Source organism: Rhipicephalus microplus, chromosome 1, assembly GCF_043290135.1.
Source record: "Rhipicephalus microplus isolate Deutch F79 chromosome 1, USDA_Rmic, whole genome shotgun sequence".
Taxonomy (NCBI): domain Eukaryota; kingdom Metazoa; phylum Arthropoda; class Arachnida; order Ixodida; family Ixodidae; genus Rhipicephalus; species Rhipicephalus microplus.
The window spans coordinates 267,186,389-267,212,818 of NC_134700.1; the positions used below are offsets into that span (position 1 = coordinate 267,186,389).

General features: G+C 48.3%; 2 protein-coding genes across 3 annotated transcripts in view; one reads left to right on the top strand and one right to left on the bottom strand.

The window, feature by feature from the left end:
* HDAC4 (histone deacetylase 4) overlaps window positions 1-26,430 on the top strand; it is a 272,183-nt gene that overhangs the window by 44,197 nt on the left and 201,556 nt on the right. For both annotated transcript variants that reach the window (XM_075894192.1, XM_075894193.1), the window contains exon 2: window positions 6,239-6,348. In XM_075894192.1, coding sequence (XP_075750307.1) covers window positions 6,330-6,348 — 19 coding nt within the window. In that variant the 5' untranslated portion in view covers window positions 6,239-6,329. The remainder of the gene's footprint in view (window positions 1-6,238; window positions 6,349-26,430) is intronic.
* On the bottom strand, window positions 12,057-15,596 carry LOC119179108 (uncharacterized). The gene is made up of 3 exons (XM_037430184.2): window positions 15,303-15,596; window positions 14,816-14,909; window positions 12,057-14,544 (listed from the first exon to the last, which is right to left on the bottom strand). The coding sequence occupies exons 1-3, from the start codon at window positions 15,453-15,455 to the stop codon at window positions 12,149-12,151; spliced, it is 2,643 nt and encodes an 880-aa protein (XP_037286081.2). The 5' UTR covers window positions 15,456-15,596; the 3' UTR covers window positions 12,057-12,148.

Here is a 26,430-nt window from a genome sequence, read left to right on the forward strand (position 1 = left end):
TCCCAGTTCCGAAAGGCGACGAAAGCGCTGTTCACGGTTTTGTCAAAACACCGGCCTGTTTCATCGTTTGTGATGTGAAACTGTTACGCGTCGGCCCAGTCAGTGACTTTTTTCTCCTGCTCTATAACTCTCCTTCCCCCTCTCCCCTTCCCCTGTGCAGGGTAGCCTGCCGGGGCTCAGCCCTGGTTTATTCTCCCCGCCTTTCTGCTTATTCTTTATTTCTCTCTCTCTCTCCCTCACTTCTCATGTTTCGCCACAAGTGCGAGGGAATGAATGCTGCAGCAACAGGTAGAAATGTCACGTGAAGAACGGCCAGCAGCTCGAAACTTGCATCACACACCACAAGCAGAAAGCACGCACGAAATGGACATACACAGAACGAGCGCGGACAAACAACTGCCACTGCTCGACACTTGAAGCACGCTGCACAAACAGAAAGAGAGACGAAACGGACGCACAAGTATACACAGGACACGCGCGAGCAACTGTCACAATTTTTACTTCATGTGTAATTGTATATATAGGGCAGCGCAAACCCTTCGTAAAAACGGATGCAGCAATGGCCGAAGTGACCGTCGGGCTTTCACTGTAAGTGCAAAACAAACTTGCGGTGGAAACACAAGGGCACAAAGCGCCTCAATCCCGAGATTTCCGATGGAGGCGAAAATGCTGTAGGCCCGTGTGCTCAGATTTGGCTGCACCCCCAGGTGGTCTAAATTTCCGGAGCCCTCAACTATACGGCGTCTCTCATAATCATATGGTGGTTTTGGGACGTTAAACCCCACATATCAATCAATCAATCAATCAATCAATCAATCAATCAATCAATCAATCAATCAATCTGTGTTTTTGAGTGCAGAGCTGTAAGTTACATTGTGTGTATGTCATCTTGTTTCTGCGTGTCACTGAAGTGGTTTTGTTATACGAGACAACTGTATTCACCTGTAGTGCTGTTAACTATAGTATCCAAGAAACTTCCCTGTTTCAATCGCCGAACGAAATGAAATCGTTGAACACTTTTTCTAAATCCACCAACGCTAACGGCTCATCGTGTCCCTAATAAGATGGCAGCCGCAGCCGCCATCTTATGGTGTGTACGACTACACTCCTGGGCCTTGATTTCCACTCCAGCAATATATCTTTTTTTTTAAACCTCCTTGTTTGAAACGCTGGCTTGACCGACGCACCGTGTTCAAGAATGATTAAGCAGCCAGTTATATTTTGCGACTCGAGAAACGCAGTCCTTGTGGCAGCTCGGTAAAATTGTATTTATACGTACATTTACCTTAATGCATTTGGTGTGCAAAGTTAAATGACAGTTAAATGTGGTGTGTGTGTATTCAACTGCATTTGTGCGTCTCACGTCGCGACTACGGTGGCCTCAATGAATTGCTTGCGATCCATTTATAAAGTACGGCAAGGCGCACGACAGTGCGTGTTGAGATGCAGTACCCCACTCATTGTTTCGTTTAACCTGCGCGTGCCGGCGCGAAGTTCTTTGAAGCGGTGATCGTTTTGGGAACGCCTCATGAGTCGCATGTTGCGTTGCCTTTGACAGCCGCCTGTTCCGAATGTTCTCTCGTACGTATGCTTCGGGCTGTATGTGAGCGTGTATTTGTGTAGATTTCAATCCGCATCGTGTCACTCACATGCTGGTAAGCAGAAACCGTTGTTTGGTTCGCAGCGGCGTTGACATAGTTCTAGATTGCGTCCTGATCAAAATGGTATAGTAGGGCGCGCTGGCTTTGTTATTCGCGCGCGCGGCCTGGTGCTGACGCTATTCTACTGCCGTCATTCTACTAACACGGGTACGCAAGAAAGCACGGAAGACAAAAAAATGCCGGCTCTATTTATCTGCATTTTCCTCGTGCAACCATAGCCCGTTCACGCTCATTGTGTATGTATTCTGGTAACTACAGTCACATGCAGGCGGGCTCGCTCTTAGCGTGGGTTCTTTCGTAAGAAAGTACGTGTGCGAAAGGCGAGTCTTACCTCACGAGCGCCTACAATGAACACGCAAACTGCGGAACGCGTCGCTAGCGATTGCACACGGCATGCTGCGCAGTCGATGGGCGCTCAAGTTGCTGCCCGTGTCCGCCTGCGCTCTTTTGCGCCCTTCGCTCGCTTTCTCGGCCGACTCGCGCGCTGCCCTATACTGCCTCTATAGATAGTGCTACACTCTCAGTGCGCTGACGGTACAGACGTTTCGTTTACCTCGGAGGTTTCGCCATGGATCGTTGGCGGCTGTTTTCCGGTTCGCGCTGGTGTCCCCCGGCCCCTCGAGCACGCGATGACCGATCGTCGCTTTTGTCCGCGCCGAGCGGCTGATTACCCGCGTGTGTCTGTGCATGAGAAACGGAATTACGCGCCCAGTTCGCGTTGAAACCTTGCGTTGAATCGCTGCTCGGCTAGCCCATCCCCTCGCCTCGTCATTTTTCGCCGTCCCCGCGCTGTTTGAGCCGCGACACCTGTCAGTGACACGACGGCGATGACGTCGCAACTGCGTTCTTTCGACACCTCCACAGCCGGCGCTGGCGTGAGCTGTTCGCGCCTGCAGGACGTCTCCACACGGCCCATTGTTACTTTGTGGGGTACACAACTATAGCGGAATCGGTGACGCGAACGCTTATCAGAAGTTTGTACGTGTGTTTCTTTTTTCGTTGTTCAGATGCTTGCATGGGGTTTGTTTCGGCGAAAGTTTATAGCCGTTACAGGGAAAACGAGGCTCGATGGGGGATGACCAAGTATAGAAAAGAACGAGAAAAGAAGGGCAAGTCATTGTTCGCCATGCACACAGGCGAAACTATACGTTACATTCAGTACAGAGTGACAGAGAAAGAACGTGCCAATGGATATGAAGAAAATACGTGCACTCACTCACTCACTCACTCACTCTTCCCCGCTCGCACGCATGCTCGTCAGCTAAAACCCACAGCTGTGTAAACGACATCAATGAATGAAAAACGCAGCCGATAGTGAAAAAATAGATTAAAGTGATGCCTTGGTCTGGTTTTATTGAGCGTGTCAACTTGAAGATAAGCAATCGGACATAGATATAGATACGAATGTGTCAGAGTCTTCTTTCGCTCTTCAGAGTGCGCTGAGCTGAGCTGGTTTATGGTTCATTTTGCGGCAGGTAGAGAAAAATATGCAAGAAAAGGCAGGGAGGTTAACCAGACGCAATACCGGTTTGCTACCGTGCATTGGGGAAGGGATGTAGGAGAGAAGAGAGTGTGGAGAGAGAGAAGAAAGGTACACACAATCACGAGCACACTCGGGGGAGCACACACAGTCTACAGGCGGTCGCTCAGGTTTGTTGTATTCAAGTAATGTATAGGAGCACTCTAGTCGCTTTCTGCGCAATGAAGGCAGACGCCCAAGGCCCCAGAATCTTGTGCATACAGAATGGTCTATAGAGTCCAGTTGGTTCAATACCATGCGGAGCTGGCATCGCTGTGTGTTGTAGCAAGCGCAGCTGCACAGGACGAGTTCGATGGTCTCTTCAGCTCCGCAGAAGCCGCATGTAGAGGTGTCTTCCATACAGCATGGCAGCGTGACGGCGATAAGGCTAAAGCACACATATACGGGACAGTGCTGCGTCCCGTCATCTGTCGTTCTCGCCTGCTATGGTTGCATGGTGGTTATATTGCTCGACTGTCGACGTGGAAGGCACGGGATCGAATAGCGGCTGCGGCGCGCATTTCGGTAAATGCTGCAGGTTGTACTGGGCACGTTAAGTCACCCCAGATTGCCGAAATTCCCGGCGCCTTGCATTATGGCGTCTTTCCTAGGAATAATCGTGGTTGAGCGACGTGAACCCCTCCAACAACTATTCTGTGATCCTGCGATTCTTAAAGTAAAAAGAAAAGAAAAGTGAGCCCCGTGACTGTCTGCATCAGAGTGTCTGTCTGCAACAGTAGCTCACAAGGGATGGGGGTAAGGAGGGATTAAAAAGAGGTTTACAAGGTATATATAGAGAGAGGAAGGAGGGGGCGAGGCACAGGGACAGTGAGCGAAGGAAGTAAAGAGAAGATAGGAAAGATAGACACAGTAGCAGGAGTCCCATGCAGGACGGGGCACCACTCGACGAGAGCTCTTGTCGGCGTCAGAAGATGGCGTAGGGCGAGTCCAGTCGGCCAGAGCTGCGCTGTCGTCGGAGATCGCGAGGGCACAACCGGTCGGCACGAAATCTAGCGAGCGAGTGTTACGTGTCATTCTTGTTTATTGACTCCAAGGAACGCAACAGCTCCAATGTTCTTTTGTCAGACCGAAAGCGTGTGCTCACAAGTGTTCCTCGATGCTATATGTATGTAACATCTTGACGCGGCTGCTTTGCCGAGTTTCCTGCCAAGCGTTCGTGCAAAGCGTGCGCACATGCGTCCATCTATACCATAGGGCGTCGTGCCTAATGCTATGTTCGGCCATTATGTACCTTCCATTGGCTTACATGTATAGATCTTTCTCGGCGTTTGATAACGTCCAGCGCCATCTCATCATCTCCGCGTCGCACGCAAATGCGCACTCGTGTTCGCATCGTTCTGAAGCTTGTTACGCATGCACGCGACGCGAGAGGCTCCCCGACGCGTTGTGCTCGGAGGCAGCTTTGCAGCTCTTGTGCAATGCCTCCTCTAGGAGGCGTTGTCTTGTGCCACTTGTCACGTGACCATAGAGGGTGGTGCCGAGCTTTGCGTTGGGTGGAGCCTCGCTTCGTGACGTCGCTACAAGCGCCTCAGAATGTCGACGGTGCCTAACGCTGTTAAAAAAAAAAAGTCACAGCTTTGCCGCAAAAGCGAAGCAATGAACGCGATAGCAACAATTGCAAAGGTCACGCGGAGAATAGAAAGCAGATCGAAATGTGCCCCGCGTTTCCCGCGCACAAATTACGCACGAAACGTACTGACAGGTATGGACGCACGCGAAAAAGCGTTTCATTTGTTACTTCGCTGAGTCTGAAAAGCGCGCTTTTCTCGAACGGAGACTGCAATGATTGCAGTGACCTTTGTGCGCTCGGTAACTACAGCAGAATCGTTCTACGTAAAGCCCGAGGCCCGCCAAGACGTACGATTCTCCCCTCCTCGCCACCGCGATATAAGGGCGCGCGAGGAAGCATCGCTCCCCTTCGCTAAGCCGGGCAAAGTATGCGTATATATAGGAGATTAGAGCGGGCGCCGCTGCGCGATGTGGTGACGTGCGCTCATTACGCCATCTTTCTGGTAATGTTGAAAACACAGCCGTGGTAAGTGGCAGATATAAATAGGTCCCCACGTTCGTTTCCGCGTGCCGGAGTAATTTTTTCTGCATTTTTTCTTGAATATATATATATATATATATATATATATATATATATATATATATATATATATATATATATATATATATATATATATATATATATATATATATATATATATATATATATATATATATATACGGTGCATGTCATCGACGCCGGCGCCAAAATTCAGCTGAGAGTATTCATATATTTGCTATCGCAATCTGCTTGCCGTTTTCATGCTGGTCGTCACCAGTTACCGGAGGCTATGGATATATGCTTGCCCTCTGGGGCTTGCATATGTGCAAAGTTTCGGCTGCACAACCATGTGTAATTATCGATTACAAGCATACCTGCAAATGTGTTTTTTTTTCGATGTTATTTCGCTTAGGCCGCAGCCTGGTCTCTTTACAGAAAGAATAAATATCTCCAGTGCCACTTGTCGATTTTTATTATTACTTTTTTTCGCTCTTCTCTATCCTCCTCGTGGGGAATCCTGTGTACTTCGTTCAGGAAATCATTGGCACTCCATGCTGATAATTTATCTTCACGAGCAATGCTGCGTACAGGCTGTCGGCGGCGGTGGAATGTGGTGGTGTACAAATAACGCGAAGTGCTTACTGGTAAGGAGCGCTGGTTTGTTTGTGCGTAATTTAGCACCCGTCTTGCGAGCTCGGTGTTGTCATCCAGCCTTTATCAATAATTTTTATAATATCCACACGAAACGGGAGCTTAATTGGGGCCTTCAGTGACGCCCGGCTACTTCTTGTCGGTTAGCAAACACGCTACTGAGTAAACAAGTGGAGGCCTGTTTATACGTTTACATACATTGGCAACATCCACGTGATTTATACATGGGCTTTCGGTATAGCGAGCCTGCTTATGTGATCAGCTCGGAAAAGACGAGATTATACGCTGCGTACCCGTCATGCTCCTCCTCACCGTTCTTTCAATTTTCTTCCGCAGTGGCGTACGGGGCTGATGAGAGCGCTGCCTTCGTAATCGTGGCTCGGCTGCAACATCTGTCCCCAGGTGGAGCCAGCGGCAGCGCGTAGCCATGGCGGAATCCACCAAAGGTGAGCCAGCGCCGACTAAGTTGTTGTTCTCCAAGGAGGTTAAAGCAAGATTTGGGCTTTTTTAAGCAGGATTTAGGTGTTCCAATTCTGAGACAGCACGTATACAGTCTACGCAGACTGCTTAGAAGACAGCACCGAGCCCATGCCGGCCGAGAATTGGAACACGTCTGGACTGATTTTACGCGACGAGGCGCCATCTCGCGTCGAGAAGAAAAAAAAATTGCCCGCAGCTTCCCTCGGGGGAACACTGAGGAGGATGCGGAGCATATAATTGGTTAACGGGGTGTTAAAGTGCGACTTACTTGGGTCGATGGCTAAATTGGTTAACGTGGTTGTAGGAGGGGGTGTTAAATGAGTGAACACGTACACACGTATGCGAAAGGGCGGCGCTGGTCGAAGGGACGTTGATCATTGTGTTTGTGGATTCGTTGGAATTCATTTCACCGCGACCTTGGACGTCGACGCGCCGTACAAACCAACCGACGAGCGGCAACTGAGCGAGCGAGCGCCGACCTTGAGTATATATACAGCGCGACGGCGCATGCACTGTCAGCTGTCGAATGTTCGAGAAGGGGGAGAAGCACAACGGCGCATGCGCGCGCGTCAGCTGCCGATGTTCTCGAAGCGTGACGGCGCATGCGCGCTACATTATACAGCTAGCGAATGTTCGTGAAGAGGAGAAGCGCACGCGGTGTGTAGAGGAGGAAGGGTGCACAGATGGTGGAGGAGTGAAGCGCGCGCGGTGTGTAGAGGAGGAAGGGATGCACAGATGGTGGAAGAAGGAGGAGGAAGCTTGCGGACGGCGCCGCACTACAAGCCTCGAGTATTAGATGCTCCGCATCTAAAAGCCAAAATAAACAAACGTAACAGTTGTATTTTGCGCCTTAATATGTATTAAAATCTAAAGAAATTGAACGTTACTCACATTGAACGTTTGGAGAAGCGTCTGCTTGTGTGCAGACGACCATTCCAGCGAGATTCGATCTATATAAGCGATTCGCTGAGCCGCCATCTTGTTTAGACAGTTAGACAGCAAAGTAGCCTGCATCGTATTTGTCTACGATGCGGTCTTCTCGGAGCTGTCTATTTTCTCGGCTACGTGAGAATCGATTCATATGTGGAGTTTAACGTCCCAAAACCACCATACGTGAGAATTGAAGTGAGACTCAAGATGGCCGCCGTCCATCTAGCAGTCTATTTAGCCGTCTACGGTGATTATTGGAACACACTCTAAGTCGTTGTTCTCCAAGGAGGTTAAAGCGAAATTTATTTAAACTGCGTTGTTGTTCACGTCTTAGCTGTGGTTCATACCCACTGTTAAGTTCCACACGCAGGCTGCTATTTTAACAGCGGGGGCTATTGACGCGATGGCGTTTAAAGAGCTCGTTTCGCAGAAATACCGGCGACGTTGATTGTGAGCAAAAAATATATATTCTTGTGTGCGACCGAAAAATCAAGAAGGATGGCAATAAAATAAATAATAAAGTTCTTGGTTAGAGGGGGAACCGAACCAGGTTCGTTCGCGCGGCAAGCGGGTATTTTATCACACAGTCGCGCGTCTGCATGCGACTTCGGTGAAAATAACTTCCTCTGCTTGGAAATGCGGTGAAAGTAACTTTCATGCTTTACAACCGCTCACGGTCTTGTATACATGCTTCACAATACAACATGAAATATTGCAGTAATTATGCGTGGTACAAGCGTACATTCCCACTGGGGTTCGGCACAATAGATCAAACGTGATGGTCAAAACATGTGCTTATTATAATGACTTCATGATTTAAAGCCGGGTATACCCACCACTAAAGGCACACACGTTATACTATGCCTATTCCCTTAAGGCCACGTATTGGGTGCACAGCACGTTCGAAAATATTTAATGAACTGGATTTCATGTTTGAAGTACGCACTCTGTAGGTACAGGATATCGATATATCACGTGGGACTCTTAGAGGCGAAACTATGGGATCCCCCAATTTTTTAAGCTCGCCGTTGGTCCGTGCGTCGTTGACCTGGCTTGCTTAGCTATGAATCAGAGACCTCAAGCAATTATAAGCTAGCGGTATATATTGAAATAATTAACAAAAAAACATAATTAGCTTGGTAATTATTAACTCGAGGCAGTTGTTCGTGTGGAAAAGTTGTAGGACGTGATAATTTAGGGCGTATTCGTTGTTTAAGAATCCCCCAATATTGTCCCCAAACACATGTAATACGGTAGTAATCGAAATTCGAGGCCCCTGTCTCGGCGACATGAACGCGCCGGGCCCTCATGAAATGCTGCATCTGTGTTACGTCAGACCAACTTGATACGTGACGTACGACCTCTGAACAAAGGCGCGTCGCAGCACAATCTTGTCAGAAAATATGACAAGTCGTCCCAAGATACCCGCGATGGACCGATTGTGTACAGCTTGTCTTGTCTTGTCTCCTAGGAGATCTTGGCTCATACCCACATGGGGGATTGGCCACACTGTACCTCATAATAAATCATTTTTTTACAACGCTTGCTAAAAAAATAAAGAGAAATTAGATAGGAACAATAATAATGTTCCTTTGAAAAAACGTGAAAAATTGCAGAAGAAAACCAGATTATATAAAACAAATTAACAAGAATGAGGAAAGGGGAGAAAGAATTGGATATATATCTGGCAGTACCACTAGCAGCGTATCCTTCCGGTTGCCTCAATGAATTTATGTAGCGCTGACAGAATCTTACTGCATTACCAAGTGCATGCAAAAAGTTTTCTTCTAAATGTTCCAGGGCGTGCAGCAATACACAATTATGAGCACATCTTATTGTTGCATATCTACAACAGGTAACCTCTGAGACCAATCCGCCCGAACAACGCATTTACGCACTGACTCAGCTCGTATACAGTTTCTCCGCAGATATCCCGAATAGCGCTGCTTAATTTTTCTTAACGACATTTTGATGTAAACAGATCGACACGAGAAGAATTTAAATATGCGGTATATCTCGGCTTCTGCTTTTAGAGTGAGTCTAGGAATTTGATTTTGCTGTGGGTGTAGCATGTCAAGCGGAACTTGTAATCTTAACGGTATATATAAAGATACATTTTTTTGTTTTCGTTTCTTTTACAGCCAGTCACTGTGAAGCCCGCATTTAAAAACAGCATTTGAAAATCGTGGAATGTACTGCCGCCGCATTATTTTAGTCTTCACTACTGAGCAAGATGATTATTGCGCACATTAAAAGAAGGGCTAACTTTGAATGTTCCGCATCGTCATTATGCCTTCTAAATATTGATGGAGCAAGAATTTATTCATGCCTTGAAGCACAGTAAGTATGATTGTGAAGCTTCTCGTTATAATGTCAATAAAGGCGTCGTCTTTTGTTAATATTTTTTGTTCCGTGAAGTGTTAACTCTTGTATCTACCTGACGCTTGGTTATGCTGTGAAAATGACAATTTCGAAGATTAAATCTCTTTCGCTCTGGACGATATCCTTTTGTACGTACGTTCATACACAAGCGTACGAGTACAAAGGGTGATGCTTGCTTAAGGGCGGATTTATTTCGATTGCGCCTGCAGCTAGTGTGCAACAGGCAAGCGAAACCTGTGCCGAGATTTTCTATTTTCATTCTATACGTCACGCGGACTTGTCTCAACATTTATTACGTGCCTTGAGTAAAAAAAAAAAGCCTTAGATGCTTCATAAAACGCTAAAACTGACTGTTGATGTCAGCGTCAACAGGAGGGAGAGAGAGAAATAAACGTTTATTCTAGAAACAGTGTCGACAGTGTTCCGAACAATGCCCGGTATCAGCCTGAGGTGAGAGGGCTCCCGTTTCCAGGAACTCTCTGGCTTCGATTGCCCTCTTGGCCCTGGCGACGAGTTGCCGCTGGTCTTCCAGGTCCTCGAGAACGAGCTTGGCTGCCCACGTTTCCATTAGCTGGTCGTCGTTCGTTCGCCCTGCTTCAGTGTCACTCGTCTCCGGTTGCATATTGCGCCTTGCGTGCCACGGCAGCATTCGAGTGAGGCAAAATATGATCATCGCGTGATACGCAACTGCACCGTCACGTGATTACATCATCTCATGACGTAGCCAATTGTTGATATTGATTGATATGTGGGGTTTAACGTCCCAAAACCACCATATGATTATGAGAGACGCCGTAGTGGAGGGCTCCGCAAATTTCGACCACCTGGGGTTCTTTAACGTGCACCCAAATCTGAGCACACGGGCCGACAACATTTCCGCCTCAATCGGAAATGCAGCCGCCGCAGCCGGGATTCGAACCCGCGCCCTGCGGGTCAGCAGCCGAGTACCTTAGCCACTAGACCACCGCGGCGGGGCCGTAGTCAATTGTTGAAAAGTGCTCCGATGCCGGAGGCAGAGCCGTACCAGATGAGACGCGGAAAACGTGCACTGGCTCCAATCTTGGAGGCAATGCAAGGACCACGTTATGCGCAGAGAGTTATCGGAGAACGGCGGGAGAGGACCAATGCATCGACTGAGCATATGAAAAGTTGGCATTCGCCTTTAAAGTGGTTTTAGGCAAATGTACGAGGTACCCCAGGGAGAGTTAGCGACTTAATGGTCTGATATAGCTTCCGTTGGGGTTTATATCAGCGGCTGACTGATTAACTGGGGCGTCACGTGATAACACTTAACTGTATTACCTCACGCGGAATATAACGGAAGTGTCTGACAGCACAGAATCCGACAACAGAAGTGCCACGGACGTGTACTTACACGTCACCAATCCTTGACCGCAATGCGTGCTAAATAACCTCACGAGTATGTAGCGCTGCACGTGCAACGTCAACTATCGGCGTGCGTCATACCGCCTTGTGCCCTGTTAGGTGATCCCCGCAGAGTGCACTAGGGTGCCTGAATGGTTTCCCTCGCCCGCCGCTCCGTACAGGGTGGGGACAACCGCGTCGTCTGCTAGAGCGTCCGCCATTACATATCTCACCCCAACGAAACACACTGCCTGCGCGCGCGTATGAGGAGAGTTTGAGAAGAGTTTAGTGCGAGAAATGGTATTTCGCGCTATAAAAAAGCAGTCTGAATATGTGCGTCTGTCATTGGAGACTGTTTGCAGGATAAATCTACATTAATTCATGAAGCGCACGCCTTTTCCTGTTACCTAAACTCACCGCACTCCTCAGTGGCTGTGCAGCGTGCCAGCCACTCAGTAGTGCTCGCATTGTACGCGTTGAACTTACTTCATCCTGCTTTTTCCCCCGCCTTGCGTGCCCTCGCAGCTCTGAATAATCTTGCGGGAATGAGATTCAGATTTGTTACACAGCTATTTTTCTGTTATAGCTGGTTGAGATAGTGAAACAGCGTAAACATCAATTGAATCTCTCGTTTTTATGTGACCACTGAGAAAAAAATCTTACTAAGTTATTGGAAAATACAAGATGAAATGCAGTAATAACGATTTTGATGCCCTATACCTGTTCAGTTTTTCTACTTTCCATAGATATATGTAAGCGAGCAATCTAATTATCCGAGAAGTATCACTCTCGTATTCTGCCTCTGTGACGCTGTGTCGGTATTGCTTCGACCGCAATAATATTAACTTACCATAAACATTCTCCAAAGATCACAACCTTAGTCAGCTTAAAGATCACAACGCTGTTTTTATCTAAGAATGTGATATTGTATAACAAATAAGAAAAATGTCTATGAACTTAAGGAGGAGGATGAAGAAAGGACAGGGAGGTTAGCCAGTTCACAATGAACTCAAAATATTTTAATCAAACAATAAGTGTTCTGAAAGAAAAAATAATAAAATTTATAAGTGACTGGTCCAGTTCGGCTGGTCACGGAAGGCTTACCCCAGCGCACGTCTTGCTTCCGTGTTCATTGACGCCGTTTGAACTAACGTGGCGCAAATGCACGCGAAGCCTCAGTCTTGCATAATTCGCAATAAGGAGTTTTGCTACGGCGTCACTGTGCTCGGAGCAAGTCTTTACGCAAGGGCGCACCATCTCGTTCAAATAATCGGTCACGGCCTTCAACGGGGACCTTAAGCGCAGCAAGCCCTCACTCCAACTTATGATGCCCCTGAAATGCTCTTCACACGACTTGAGTGTCAGCAAAACATCCTTGCTGGGATATGTGAGGTTGCCACCTTCACTCCTGTACTCCTTCAGAATAGTCAGAGTTGCGTGCTCGCTTTCAGTTGAGCCTAACAAGGCAGAATTACAATGCCCGCATCCCGCTACAACACTCAGCATACCTTTTAAAAGGAAGCCGCCGATGTAGAAAAGGATGTTGCATTCGTTTTCTTGAAGTTCTTCAATGAACAAAATTTCCGAGTCATCAATGACATCAGCTTCCACCTCCCCGTGCTCTTGTTTGCCTTTTGCAAGCATGTCGGCGAGGTACTTAGCATCGTCGACTTCGTAGCTTGACGTTCCGGGTGCATGAAGGAACTGACTCACGCACACAAGCTTCAGGGCACACTTTAAGTCATATGCGTTAGGAACAGGCTTCCTGATGCGCACCACCGAAAACAAATTTTCGAGGCAGTCTTGCAAGATTCTGCTCGTGAGGAAGAATTCGTATCCTTCACTGCGCAAGAGAATGTCTTGGAGACGAAGAACGACTTTTGTTGTTATTAGTAAACCTGCTTGCGAAGGCTTCCACTGTGCCTTGCTTCCCATCTTCATTCCTTGAAAAACTTCGAGGGCCGAGTTCAGTAGCTCAATTGATTCGTGGTACCTCCGCATGTCTCGAAGGCTGAGAGCAACTGATGGGTGGCGGGAAGACATTAGCGTGTACCAGTTGAATACTAATTCTAGAAACCAAGCTGTTGTCTCTGCCTCCGGCTCTATCGCGTCCTCTTTAATTAGGTACCGAATCGCTGCAGGAGCTTCCCTGAAGAAGCGGACAGCAACTCCCACTTTCATTTTTGTGAAATGGCCTCGCGAAATGTGTAACTCTGAGAGCCTCGGGGCGACTTTCAGCTCTCGTTCAGCATCATACTTAATTACACTGCGCACATGGTCCACGTTCACTTCTTTTGATGGCAGATTGTGCTGGCATACTGTTGCATCACTCAGAAAGAATACTTCCGATGAAAGCAACTGTGACTTGACATTCTTCAGCACGTGTGCAGCATCTGCTGTGAAAAACAATTCTTTGTCTTCCAGACAGGGGTGAGGCACTGAACATACAGTAATGGAATTCCTGTGGCTGGAGAATCCGAGCTCGCGCCACATAGCCCGATTAGAAGCCCCCATGTCGCAAGTGACGACACGGATTCTTAAAGAGATTTCCGCGCAGAGCTGCACTATCTTCATGACGTAGTCCTTGAGGATACTACCCTCTACATGACTTCCGGTGAAGTGGTAGGCAATCACTTGCTTCCATCTCGTATTCAGGCCTCCTACCATGAACACTAGTGCGTGATGTGCAGGTTCGTCTGGATTTTCTGGCATAGTTTGCCCCCCCAACACCACATCCTCAGCGCGATCGAGCTCGTACCCGCGAGCAATCTCCATTTCATCCAAGAACAAAGCACAGTCTTTTTCAATGTCTTGCATGTTCTCTGCTTTGATTTTGAGAACATCGATGACTTCCGTCAAAATTCCGGGAAGAAACTTGAGGCCCTGAAGGCGACGTGCAAGGGTTTTTCCGGATGGCAAGGGGTAGCCCAGATTTCTTAGTGTCTGGTAACCAGTTTTTCCACAGGAAAACTTAATCTGAAGCGCCTGCTTGATTGTTTCTGCAGACCAAGTGCTTCCCTTATTACTCTGGCGCCCAAGAGCCTGCAGCTGGTCATCATTGAGGAATTTCAAACGCTGTCCGAATAATTCCATTTTGGTTTCCAATTTTTTCACCTGTTTTTTTAGTGCTTGAATGGTTGAGGTGGCTTTCCGATGGACTTGATGTAGCTGAGTGTATTTTCTGCCCATATCGGAGAGCTGCTTATTTAACTGCTTGTTTTCACGTGCCCCGTCAGGTGCATCGGCCGAGATCACAACTTCTTCCCTTTCCATAATGTGCGGTACTGAATCAGGCGTCTGAGAATTGCAGCTTTGCGGTTGCTGTGCGCCAAGACTGTCTGTGCGTGAATTTAAATTCGCCTGTGCACTTGTGAGTGGCGTACAATTAATGGCCGTAGAGTTGTCACCGCGTGTTTCTTGGCATGCATCAGGCAACACAGCAGGTCCTGCCCTGTCCTTTGGCGCCTTCCTTTGTGGAGGCAAGCCTGCAGTGCAAAAAAGGACAGTCACAAGCTGCAAGTATTACAAGGTAGCCAGCTCTAATCACAGGCCTGTACTGGATTTTAGCAGTATTATAGGTTGCAGACATATGCCTTTTCTCAGGTCGCAGGCACGTACCCCGACTTTCTTAATATCCTCAAACGAGGAATTCCACGGATCATCCTAATTTTTGAAACTAAATCATTTTAGCCTTGTACTGTTGCCACCTGTTAGGTTCATACAGAATCTTTGACGCACAGTGAAACAGTAACTTACCCCTGAAAGGGAACACCGTTGGCACAGCGTTCGGCTTCAGTTTTATCCACTGGTCAGCTCGGTGCTGCTCGAAATGGCTTGCTTCAAAATGTGCCTGTAAGTCCGTTATGAACCATGAATTTTAGCTTAGCTTAGCCTAGACAGAATTACTAGAAAGACACAGTATACCACACAACTTTTATTGAATTTCGTGATTTGCAATAAACGAATGAAAAACACTTTTCTGTAAATACGCAATTTAATAACAAGCAGCCTATTTTGTTTATACATATAGTGACTAAAAACTGGTACAAACTTCAAATACTGCGGCTGCGCCACACGTTTCCATAGCTGCACTTTTAGAGATCGCAAAAAAAGAGAGAAAAACTGCAACTTAGACGTGAAGCGTTTACAGCACCGACAAAGTGACCCACAGACACGTATACACATTTAAAAAAACAAGTTTCAAAGTTCTCGACGAGAAAAGAACACATGTCGGGATACTCACACTGCATACACACGAGGACTTCGTAGGCTGCCACTTGTCTCGCTTAATCTTCACCATCCATAGCAGCCTTCTTTTGGGCTCTGTCGGAAAATGGTAGAGTTTCCAACCATTTCTGGAGTTGTTCGTGCACATGGGCACGCAGCACCCAGTCATTTCCCTAAAAAAGTATATGACAGAGCGGCCACAGCTCCTTCTTTGCTCCCGTCGCTATGCGAAGTGAGATCTGCAATGGCGGCGGCCGTCAGGAAAAACCGGTCGCGGCGGCGAGCACCCCGTCAAACAATGTCCCCACCCTGCAAGGAGCGGCGGGCGAGGGAAACCATTCAGGCACCCTAGAGTGCACGTGCGCAGGGCGCTTCTCAGCTGACAGCGGGAAGGGCATCCCTCAAGGTTTTCCGCGATCTGGGCTGCCGCGCTTATCCGGCGTGCAGATCGCGAGGCCGCCTGATAAGAGCCGCGCGCCGTCCAGGCGCCGCCGCGCACTCGACTACGGGGCTCGTCTTACTGCGAAACCGACGGGCACTATCTGCTTTGCGTCTGTTGGTTACTAAAATCCCTGCTATTTCCAGCTTAGTGGATGGATGTGTGCGTGTCTTCTGAATAGTGTCTCGTGACCGCGAGAGATAGTGTTGACGTCCTCCTTTCAACCCGTTTGAGTAAGGAAAAAAGTAGTGCAAGGACAGTCGCATCTGATTGTGTGTCATTTGCGCAAGATCGGCTGCTCTCCTGACAAGCAGCCACTCGAGAGCCATCCATCACCGCTGTGCTCTTTGATGAGGGGATTTCCGCGCCGTTGGACAGTAGAAAAACAAGCCTTGCTTCTTTATCTGCATATAAACAGTGAGTCGGCACATTATACGCGCGCATGCGTATGACAGCGTGATGCCCTCGAGAAGGACAGACAGGGTTGCTCGCGGGATCCTGCATGTGACGTGTACCTTCCGCGCCTTCGTTTGTGCGGCTGTGGCGACTGTCGTTCGTTATCGCGCTTTCGATTGCGCTCGTCGTTGCGCGCTAAAAGGCGTACGTGGCGTTTGTAAGCGCTAGTTACGTTAGGTTGTCGATTTAGGAACACTGCATATGCTAACGGCACGTCTGTTGTGTTTGCTTCGTTTTTTTTTTTTACGGTATCTCGTCATTTGGGGGACAGAAATGCCTCAGGAAAGAGAGAGTAGAAAAATATAACACGGGAAAATAAACGACTGCGGTTAAAGCTGCGGTGTTGACCTCGAGGTTCGTACGTAAACAGGACGTCGCCGCCACTCTGAGCGTTTTGACAGTAAGGTGTTCAGGTCGGGCTACTAAGCCAGACGATGGCTGGAGGAGGGGTGGGGGGGGGGGGTGGAGTCGAAGTTTTAACGCTTATTTTTTGGTTGTCCCTCACCGACTGGCGGCGTCGCGCTCCGTGACGCAATCCCTATAGGCGTTGCAAAAACTAGCGCGCCGCAAGCCCGGCCAACCCAACCTCGAGTCTCCCTCACTGGTCTTCGTATGCGCTTCAGTGGAAGAACGCGCGACAAACACGGCCATCCGCGTTTAGAACTTCGTCCCTGTTCTCGTCTCGATTGCCTCTCGCTGAGGCAAGACGAGAGGACTGGGCCACCGGCACCACGGCGAAGAAGAAGCCACCATGCGAAACAGCCGAGGAGGAGGAGGAGCAGTGGCTCGTTGCTTATTGCGCCTTTGTGTGTGACGACCAAGGCGACGCGCTGGCGGTTTCGTCCATATACGCTTCTATTTATAAAGATACGCCGAGTGAGAGCGTGAAGAAAAAGGGGAGGAAAAAAACGGGGGTGGCTGCATCGCCGAGCGTTCCAAAACATGCGGGCCGCGTGAGAAGAGGGCACGTCTTTCATAGTGGCAGCATGCATCGTTCCGGCGAGTGTCCCTGACGAAATCCGAGGGGACGTGGCGGTGGTGGTTGCCATTTTTGGCGTCGAAGTTGACGTCGCTGTCGAGGCCAGCTGTTGTGTGTCGTATGTTGGGGCGAAAGCAAGACTTTGCGTGCGTTTTTGGGTTAATTTCGTATCAGAAATAAGAAATTTTGTTAGGCGAAGTTTTTTTAGTTACACACAGTGGGTGGGGAAAAAGTTGTGTGTGTGAGCTCAACGTCCAGTCTATTAGACTCAAGTAACTAACTTTTCGGTAAATTTTATCGCTGCTACTACTGACACTACCCCCGGCGTGGTATCCCAGCACTAAAAGCCTGTTTCACTGATTGCGAGCGATTTTTCCGCAACAAAAGAGCGGCAGCCGTCGCACGAGCCCAGCACAGGCTTTCGGAGCGTCTACTAGACGCTTTGATGAACATCGACATAGCTGAAAAATTTCGCTCGCTGCAGAGCGGCGGATAATTGGGGCCGCAGTGACAAAGGAAGCACGTGACGGCATTGGGGCGTGGCTGGCATTTCAGGCCACGGCGGCTCAATGTTTTCGATCGATATGTGGGGTTTAACGTCCCAAAACCACCGTATGATTATGAGAAACGCCGTAGTGGAGTGCTCCGAAAATTTCGACCACCTGGAGTTCTTTAACGTGCACCCAAATCTGAGCACACGGGCCTACAACATTTCCGCCTCCATCGTAAATGCAGCCGCTGCAGCCGGGATTCGAACCCGCGACTTTGGGGTCAGCAGCCGAGTACCTTAGCCACTAGACCACTGCGGCGGGGCGGCGGCACCATGTCAATAGCGGTGAAACGCAAGAGACATCCGTGCACCTGCAGCACTTATAGGTGCACGTTTAGCAACTCCTGGAGGTCACCCACAGCGGCGCGCCTCATGGTTATACACAAAGTGGTTCTAAGAGAGAAAGGAAGGGATAAGTGAGCCCCGTAACTGTCTGCTTCAGCGAGCGACACCTCAACAGTAGCCCACAAGGGATGGGGGTGAGGAGAAATTAAAAGGATAGAATAAAGGTGTAGAGAGAGAGAGAGAGAAAGAGGCGTGAGGTGGTAAGCTAGAGAGAGCGACGATAAATCGAGGGGATAGGAGAGATAGGAAAGATGGAAACACGGTCACATGAGTCCGAGGACGGGGCACCACTTTCGAGAGCTCTTGTCGGCGTCGGGAGGTGGCGTAGAGCAAGTCCAGTCGGTCAGAGCTACACTCTCATTGAAGGTCGTCGGCGTCAGGAGATGACGTAGGACGAGCCCAGTCAGCCAGAGCTGCGCTGACGTCGGAGATCGCGAGGGCACAACCGGTCGGCACGGAATCCAACGAGCGATACCGCAGTTTTGGCTCGTGACACCTTACTTTTACACTCCTCAGTCCGCCTCTCAGTGGGCTGCTGACCCGAAGGTAGCGGGTTCGATCCCGGCCGCGGAGGTGACACTTCGGTGGAAGCGAAGTAGTTCAGACCTGTGCGCTGTCAGTGCATGTCAAAGAACACCAGATCGCAAAATTTCCGGAGCTCTTCATCATGGCGTCTGTCATAATCATACTGGGGTCTTTATTTATTTATTTATTTATTTGCAACATACTGCAGGACCACAGGGCTCAGGCAGGAGGGGTGACATTACAGAACAAAATACAAAATTTTCAAAAGGTAAAAGACAAGAACAAACACAACTCAATTCGTACTTTGCATATCAGTAATTGTGTCGATCGACTCGACTGATTATAGCAATGATGTTGGTAGTGCGTTCCATTCGTTAATAGTGCGAGGGAAAAAAGAAAATTTTAAGGTGTTAGTTCTTGTTTCGGGTGAGGTAAAGCCCCACAATTCGTATTATTATTATTATTATTATTATTATTATTATTATTATTATTATTATTATTATTATTATTATTATTATTATTATTATTATTATTATTATTATTATTATTATTATTATTACGCTTCTAATGAAGTGGTATAGCATTTTATCTCGCCGTTGGAAGATTCTGCTTTATATGGTCAACGAGCAATGGGTGACTCGACAAGAAACATGCAGCAACAGCAGCTGGTTACGCGCCTTTTATATGGTTTTCTTGTTTCATTTCTGTTTTCTTTTTCTGCGAAGTATTTAGTTTCTCAAGTGCACCTGGTTAATTTGGCGTTGGCCAGCAGGCTTCACTTACAGCATGTTCATTGTCAGGCTGATTCAGATCAGATTAAAAACTTTATGAAACGTCTGCATATTAATGGTGTGGGCCTGGACCGCAACTACAGGATTCGGCCAATGGTTGCTGGCTCTTGGCGATTTTCCCCGGATGGCTCCAGACTTGGTATGAGTCGGAAATATTTCTTGCGAACAACTCGGAGTTCGCAGGCTACTTGACATTTCATCAGGAAGCAAAGTAATCACTGATACGGCGCTATAGTACGAGTCGCACCGCTCTGTCCATTGTACGCTTTTACGCTGCGCACTTCACCTGACGCTTGTGATATATTTTTCTTCTTCGAATACGCACCCGACCGATAGAGAAAGACAGTGACGAGCAGCAGCTTGTGCGAATGCGAAACCATGATGCTAAAGTTCACAAAGGCTTACTTGCGACTATTACCGCCATAGAGTTTCTCAAAATTAACTAGAGGGCACTCTGGCGCTGCGATCGTTCAGCGACCATGGGAATGATGGGTAGTACACACATTTGCCTAGTCTTCGTACTTGCGGGCGGCGAATCGTACTTGCGGCTTTGTTTATTGCTGTGTTTCGATTTTGTTTTCAAAGAAAGATTCAACCCTTTTGAACTTCGTGACCCAGTTTGGAAAGGTAATTCGAAAAAAAAAAAAAGGGTGGTGAAGCGCAATTGCTGAACATTTGCTCATTTTTGTTTCAAGAGAAAACAGCTTCAAGCCACACGAACACACACGGAGCCAAAAGCAGGCCAGAAGTATGAAGTTTAGACAAATGTGTGCACTACCCATCATTCCTATGCTCGCTGAAGTGCCGTGCGTTGCAGCTCCCTTAGACACTAGCGCCAGAGTTCCCTCTAGTGTATATTAGGAAAATCTATGATTACCGCTACAGCATACAGAGTGGTGGGCAACATTTATTTCCACGCGTGCAGTAATGAGTTCAAATCGCGTTTGCCCATACAACGTCGCCTTCGTTCACAGTGCTCGTGCATATATCTGGAGACGGGCATACGTGGCCTGCGTCGTTGCGTTACGGCACTGGCATGTGATCGTATGCGCGCGCTTCCGTTTTCGCACGCCCACGCGGTGACTGAAATGCAGCCGCATGCAGTGGCGAGTCGCTTGGACGATGGCCAACGAGGAAATCCCTCTAGCATCGAGCGAGTGGCTCGAACCGTGCCCGCAGCATGGTGCAACTCCTGTTTATACGCCGCGATGCTGTCGTATGTCAAGGGGCGGAAGCTTTGTGTGTTCCCTCGTGCATCCGCTTAGACGACTGCAGATCCGCCTGCCTGTTTACACACACTCCATCTGTTGCGTATCGCCCTTCCCAAGACGGTGACGGACGAATGAAACTATACGAGAAACTGGTGAATAGATTTACCGTATAGCTCAGCCCTCGTATATACTGCGCGAATGTGGTGAAAGTTGGGATGCGTGCGTCTTCAAACCCTGATTGTGACCGTGGTTATTTCCATCACTGATCTTTGGCCGAACAAGCAACAGTGGGCAGCATTGACTGCTGCCCAGCATTGACTCGAAGTGTCAGTTTGTGCTTGTCCGGAGAAAACTAATGAAAATAATTGGGATTTCGCGGCCCATCACCGCGACGTGGTGATGAAGGACGCTGTGAGGGATGGCTTAGGTAATTTTGACCGTCTGGTGTTCCTTATCGTCTATCTAAATTTGGGTATACACATGCATAAAGTATTCCGCTTGCCGGATCCAAAGCGGCCGCCATGGCCGTGATTCGCTCCCGATAGCTTCAGGTCCGCAGTCGAGCTCCATGATGAACCACTACACCACCGCGCCGGGTGGCTGCACGGATCATGGGGTACTGTACTGAGGGCTCCGTGACCCACTGCAAGCTTTACACAAATGGGTTGTCTCTCTCCTTTACCACCTAATGAAAACCAGCAGATAATAAAGCCAAGGCAGGCATATAGGGTACGCCAACTGTACTGTTTGAAGGGCATTGTAGCAATTGGGATACGTGAATAACGTAAAGTGGACGAGAAGACATCATGCCGCCGGCTGGGCCCAAACCTGCAACCGTCGCACTATGCGCCCAATGCTCTTACCGACTGCGCTGTTGCGGTGGTCGTCGCCTCGTTCACTTGGGGGGTGTTTATGTGCACGCAAACGTGTGGGTGTTAGCCAGCGTCGCTCGAAGCCATGACGGTGAGTGTGGAACACTTTTCTCTTCTTTTTTCTTGTCAGGTGGCGTCTCGTATAGCATCAATGAGGGGCTGGAGAGCTGACCTGGAAAAAAAAAATGGCAGCATATCCACGGAGTGAATGATGGGGAGTGGGGCGAAGCATTCGTCCGTCCATTCGTTCTTGCTTCCGTCCGTTCCTGCGTACGTCTGTGTAACCGTCCATGCGTCCATCCACCCGTCCGAGCGTGCGTCTGTTCGTGCGTCCGTCCCTGCGTTCGTCCATGCATCCGCGCCTGCGTCCGTTCATGCGTCCATCCATGCATCTGTCTGTGTGTCCGTTCGTCCATCTATTCAGCACTCCAAGTACAAGTACCAACATCTCGCATCTTTTCATCATATATTCTTCATATAGAAGCACCGCCATCCAGCGGACATTTCAAGGACTAAACGGAAGGTGGCACATGCACACTTTCTTACGGCTTGCGCTTCGTATCTACTTCCCACCTTTAACCACCTCGAGTTCATGGTATATACTAGTTAACTGTATTCATGGTTATGCGGCCCAACGCTCGCTAAACCTTTCTAAATCCAAAGAGGTTACACCCAGCGAGTATTACGTAGCAACCCTTCCCTGTCAGATCGTGCTCAATGTACATGCCAATGGCTGCTAATGGGGATCGCAGCGTGCGCGTTACCTAAAGGCCGAATGCTCCTGTCTCTCATTCCCCCTTAGCAGCCATTAACATGTGCATTGAGCACTATCTTTTATTGTTCAACAACGCACAGAAGAAATCTCTCACCGGAACCACCTTGGAGGTCAAAATCGTAAGGACCGCTATTTCGGGTATGTGCCACAGGTGGTTACGTACTACGAGGGACGCACAAGCCACGCCATAAGGAGCTTCGCCCCTAAAAACAAAGAAAAGCGTTTTAAATAATGGCGCAGGAAATAAGTTACCGCCACAGCAAGAGGGCTAGAGATCACTCACGAGAAGAAACAAAAAGCTGAGAAGTTAACTTTGGTGGGACCGGCAGACTCCTGGCACTAAGAAAAGAAACTGAAAGATTGAGAGGGATGAGTGGGGGGGGGGGTAGAAAAAGGGGGTAACGATTTAGAGCACAGGGTACTCTACCTAAGACTCTACTTTGAATTTTAAATGAACTTATGCAAAGAAGCGTCCATTGGTTGACACAAGAATTAAGTCATACTGACTGACGCATCTCAATGTAGCGCAGTATAACGCTGCAAAGACCGCATGATCCCCTGTCCCAAGATCCACTATTTTGTAACAGCCATCAGCTCAGTGCCCTAACTTTGTCTGAAGGCCGATATTTCATTTTCATACGTACGCCACACAGCGGGTATCCTATTGTTTTTTGCATTTTTTAGTCTTATTTTTTAAACGCTTCTGTCTCTAGAATGTCTGTGAGATACATGGGCAAAGGGGTATCTTGCAGGCATTAAAGGGGCACTAAAGAAAAAGATGATTTTTCGCTAATTAGTAAACTAGTTTCACAACACCGAAGACACCCCCTTTACATTGATATACCTCTTTGTAAGCGAAAAAACGCGGAGAAAGAAAGCACTCGTGTCAACGCCACCGTCGAATTCCAGCACCAAACATTATGACGTCACATATTTTTCCGACGTATGCTAGGTCATACGAGGTTCCTAATCACTAACAAGGTAGTACATTATCCTCAGAAGGGGCCACAAACTTAACATAACAAGTTTCATAAAACTTCGTTGAGTCGGTGTCGCCAAATTCGAAAAATGCATTTCGAAATTCGTGACGTCTGGTGCCGAGATTTCGGCACAACATATGAAACTCTCTACATTTTCTCCTCTATTATGAAACACGTGATGGTGAAATTAGCGGTGCTAGAGTTCTTAGTGTACCATTTTCCAATTTAGGCTGATTCATTTCCTCTCATTGGCGGCCCTTTAACAGAGCGTTGTAGTGCCCTATTATGCGCAGCCTATACCTTGTCGCTTCCCAATATCACTTCACTTCCACCACGAACAAGAGCCAGTTGTCGCTCTCCGGGTCCAAGATCGCCGCTAGCCGAGGTCAGTGTCCTCGCGAAGAGACGCTCACAGCGACGGTGGCATCTCTTTGCTGAAAGGAGAGAGAGACGGGAAAACGTTGTGTGCCGTGTAGCAACAGTGGCAGTCGCGGCATTTTTGCGAGTCTGCAGCGACGGCTGCCCCGTGCCGGCAGTCCACTGCAGCAGGAGATACATTCCGAGCCGTGGTGCTCGGCTCTATCTCTTCCGGTCGTGATTGGCGCGCTCCGCCGCCATGCGACCTGCGGTCGTCGCGCTACTGCTGGCGCATCATCGTCGTCAGCCTGGGTGATAACCTCGGAGTGAAGGACTTGGCCAAACTCTTCTATGCAGCTTTCTATGTGGAATATATATATACCTCCAGGCCTGCGCGAATACTCAGCATGGTCACAACGAAAGCTGTATCCGGGAACGGTCTTCCTAGAGACCGCTTGTAAACTATATTGGAGTGACTGCTGCAAGTATACTTGAGTCGTGCCACGACGCCATAACCCATCATAACTTTGCGAAGCAGAGCACCCACTATGCTGTTATTATGCTATTATTCATCATTCTGTGGAGAAACGAGGCACCCTCTGCGCGTCTGAAAGGTATTATGTGCGCTTTGTTTACTATGTAGGTCCGCTGACGATGAAAAATTATGGCTGAACAATGCTGGCAGAAAAAAGTGCACTACGCTTTTTTGGCCAATCCCCCTGAGTGGGTGTGAACCATAATTTTAAAACAAACAAACCAACCATTTGTAATAGGTGGGGAAGTTTAAACCACTTGCTCAATTCGCACCGTGCGATGCTGTGACGCCTGGCGTTGTTTTACTCTTCCATCGAGCTATGCTATCAGCTGTTAACGTGCTTCCTCTCCCGAAGACGCGCGTGTCTTTCTTGCGCATGAGTTTCAAGCACCGGTGCGGCACTGTGGTAGATACTCCGTGTGTGTTTGTGTGTTTTCGCTTCCGTCCCGCTCTCTTTAATTCTCTCATTCCCATTGACTCACTTTTCTGTCTCCCATTTCCCCTTCCCCAGTGCAGGGTAGCAAACCAGACACTTGCTTTTTAATTAACCTCCCTGCCTTTCTTCATACCATCTCTCTCTCTCTCTCTCTCTCTCTCTCTCTCTCTCTCTACTCCTCTGCCACACAGAATGGCTTGGTTCAAATCCCGCTCGATCCTGGATTTCGTTTTTTCCTCGTTGTGCGCAATAGCTCTCACGGACACCGGCTAAGAATAAGGAGACGGTGAAAGACAACGCCGCCAAAATCGGCCGTTGTGGTCTCATAACATAGTGAGAGATAGCTGAGCTATAGTTAGTAGGTATTATTGCCAAATAGACAGTCAATACACTGTCTCGACTTCTCTTTTTTGTCTGTGTCTTGCACTATCTCTCTCTCTTCATCATAACGACTTTCGTTGTATAAAACGGCCTCAGTGGACATTTTCGGTGGCCGACGCGAGCGGCCGCATGCATGTGCGGTTCATATCAGTCAAGCAAAATTGTTTCTCGCGAAATTCATATTTATTGGCCTACAGTTTATGCACGAAGCGTATCAATGAACTCTGTCAGATTTTACAAGTTTCACTTAACAAACACGTTAATAGTTTACTCTGCGAGTAAAACAAGCGTTTATAATTCAATCCTCGTGTAAAACATTACCGGCCTCACATGGAGCCTGATTGTGATTTCACTACTTGATCGCGATTGGATCAATACGCAAGATGCGTAAGCCAGCAAGCTGATCGCGCTTGATAAATCCAATCTTGGTGTAAAGTGGCCTGCGTGATTGGAATGTAATTAACTCTGCATATCGTACCTTCGCCGGCATATTTCTTCAGATATGCTGCGGCATCCCTACCACGTCAGCATAACATTTGAGAACGTCCCAACCGAGAACCTTCGCATCAGCAGCTAAATTTATTGTATCATTATACGCCTCGGAGAATTGCCGGGAAGTGCATGAAATGGTTATGTGCAATCATGTAACGTGACAGCGACAGTCTTAGTGAATGTGTGAAACGCTGAAAGTTCGGGCAAAGACGCATATTCATATTGGACTGATTGCAATGTAGAACGGGTCTAATGTATCTGTGACTACTACTACGATTATCACTATCACGGTAGTAAACTACTACGATGCAGTTCACGAGGCAGTTTTTTACGCTGGCCTACACAGCCTTGTCGTTCCTCGTCGCAATCCATATTTAATGGGTAACGCCTTCTTTACTAAACGTAAATATTAGCCTCTCTGGTGTAAGCATCCAGTCCACAGATCAATGTGTGCTGGTGTCCTTGAGAGCCGACCAGTACACAAAGCTTCCTCTATTGTTGGGACATGTTTTAGGCACCGCGCAGGCGTTGTTCATTATGCATGCACACCACAACGCCGCACAGCGAGTGACAGCGAGGAGAACGCAAAACGCTATGCGCTAAACAATAGACGAACACCCACGGAGCGTCGTCGTCAAATAAGTCGATGCCAGAAAACGCGCGTTCTTAGCGCACTCGTATAAGTGACGGTCCCCGGTTCGGTCTCGCTGTGTGACGCGGTGAGGCTGCGCTGCCAAGCGCCTAGACACGACGGGAAAGAAGCAAGGCGGCGTCATGGCCGAATCTGGCGAACGTGTTGCGCCTCGACGCAGCTAAAAATAGTGGGCGCGCCACGCGATGCCGATATGTTTGCCATTAAGTATATGCTGCATGACTTGCCGTCCCTTGCCGCTGTATTTTTCCGCTTCGCTTTTTGTGGCGTATGCGCGCGTGCTTGTTTGTTCCTTCGAGAGGAAAAGCAAATGAATATATATAAGTAGGGGGAGGGGTGTAGCCCGCATTATATTTTGGTATGAAGGC

Excerpts from the sequence above, each read along its gene's own strand:
- LOC119179108 (XM_037430184.2), bottom strand. The coding sequence starts at position 15,455 with ATGACTGGGTGCTGCGTGCCCATGTGCACGAACAACTCCAGAAATGGT. Across the intron at positions 14,910-15,302 it reads AGTCCTCGTGTGTATGCAGT|GCACATTTTGAAGCAAGCCA; the intron begins GTGAGTATCCCG and ends ACGGACTTACAG. Across the intron at positions 14,545-14,815 it reads AACGGTGTTCCCTTTCAGGG|GCTTGCCTCCACAAAGGAAG; the intron begins GTAAGTTACTGT and ends TTTGCACTGCAG.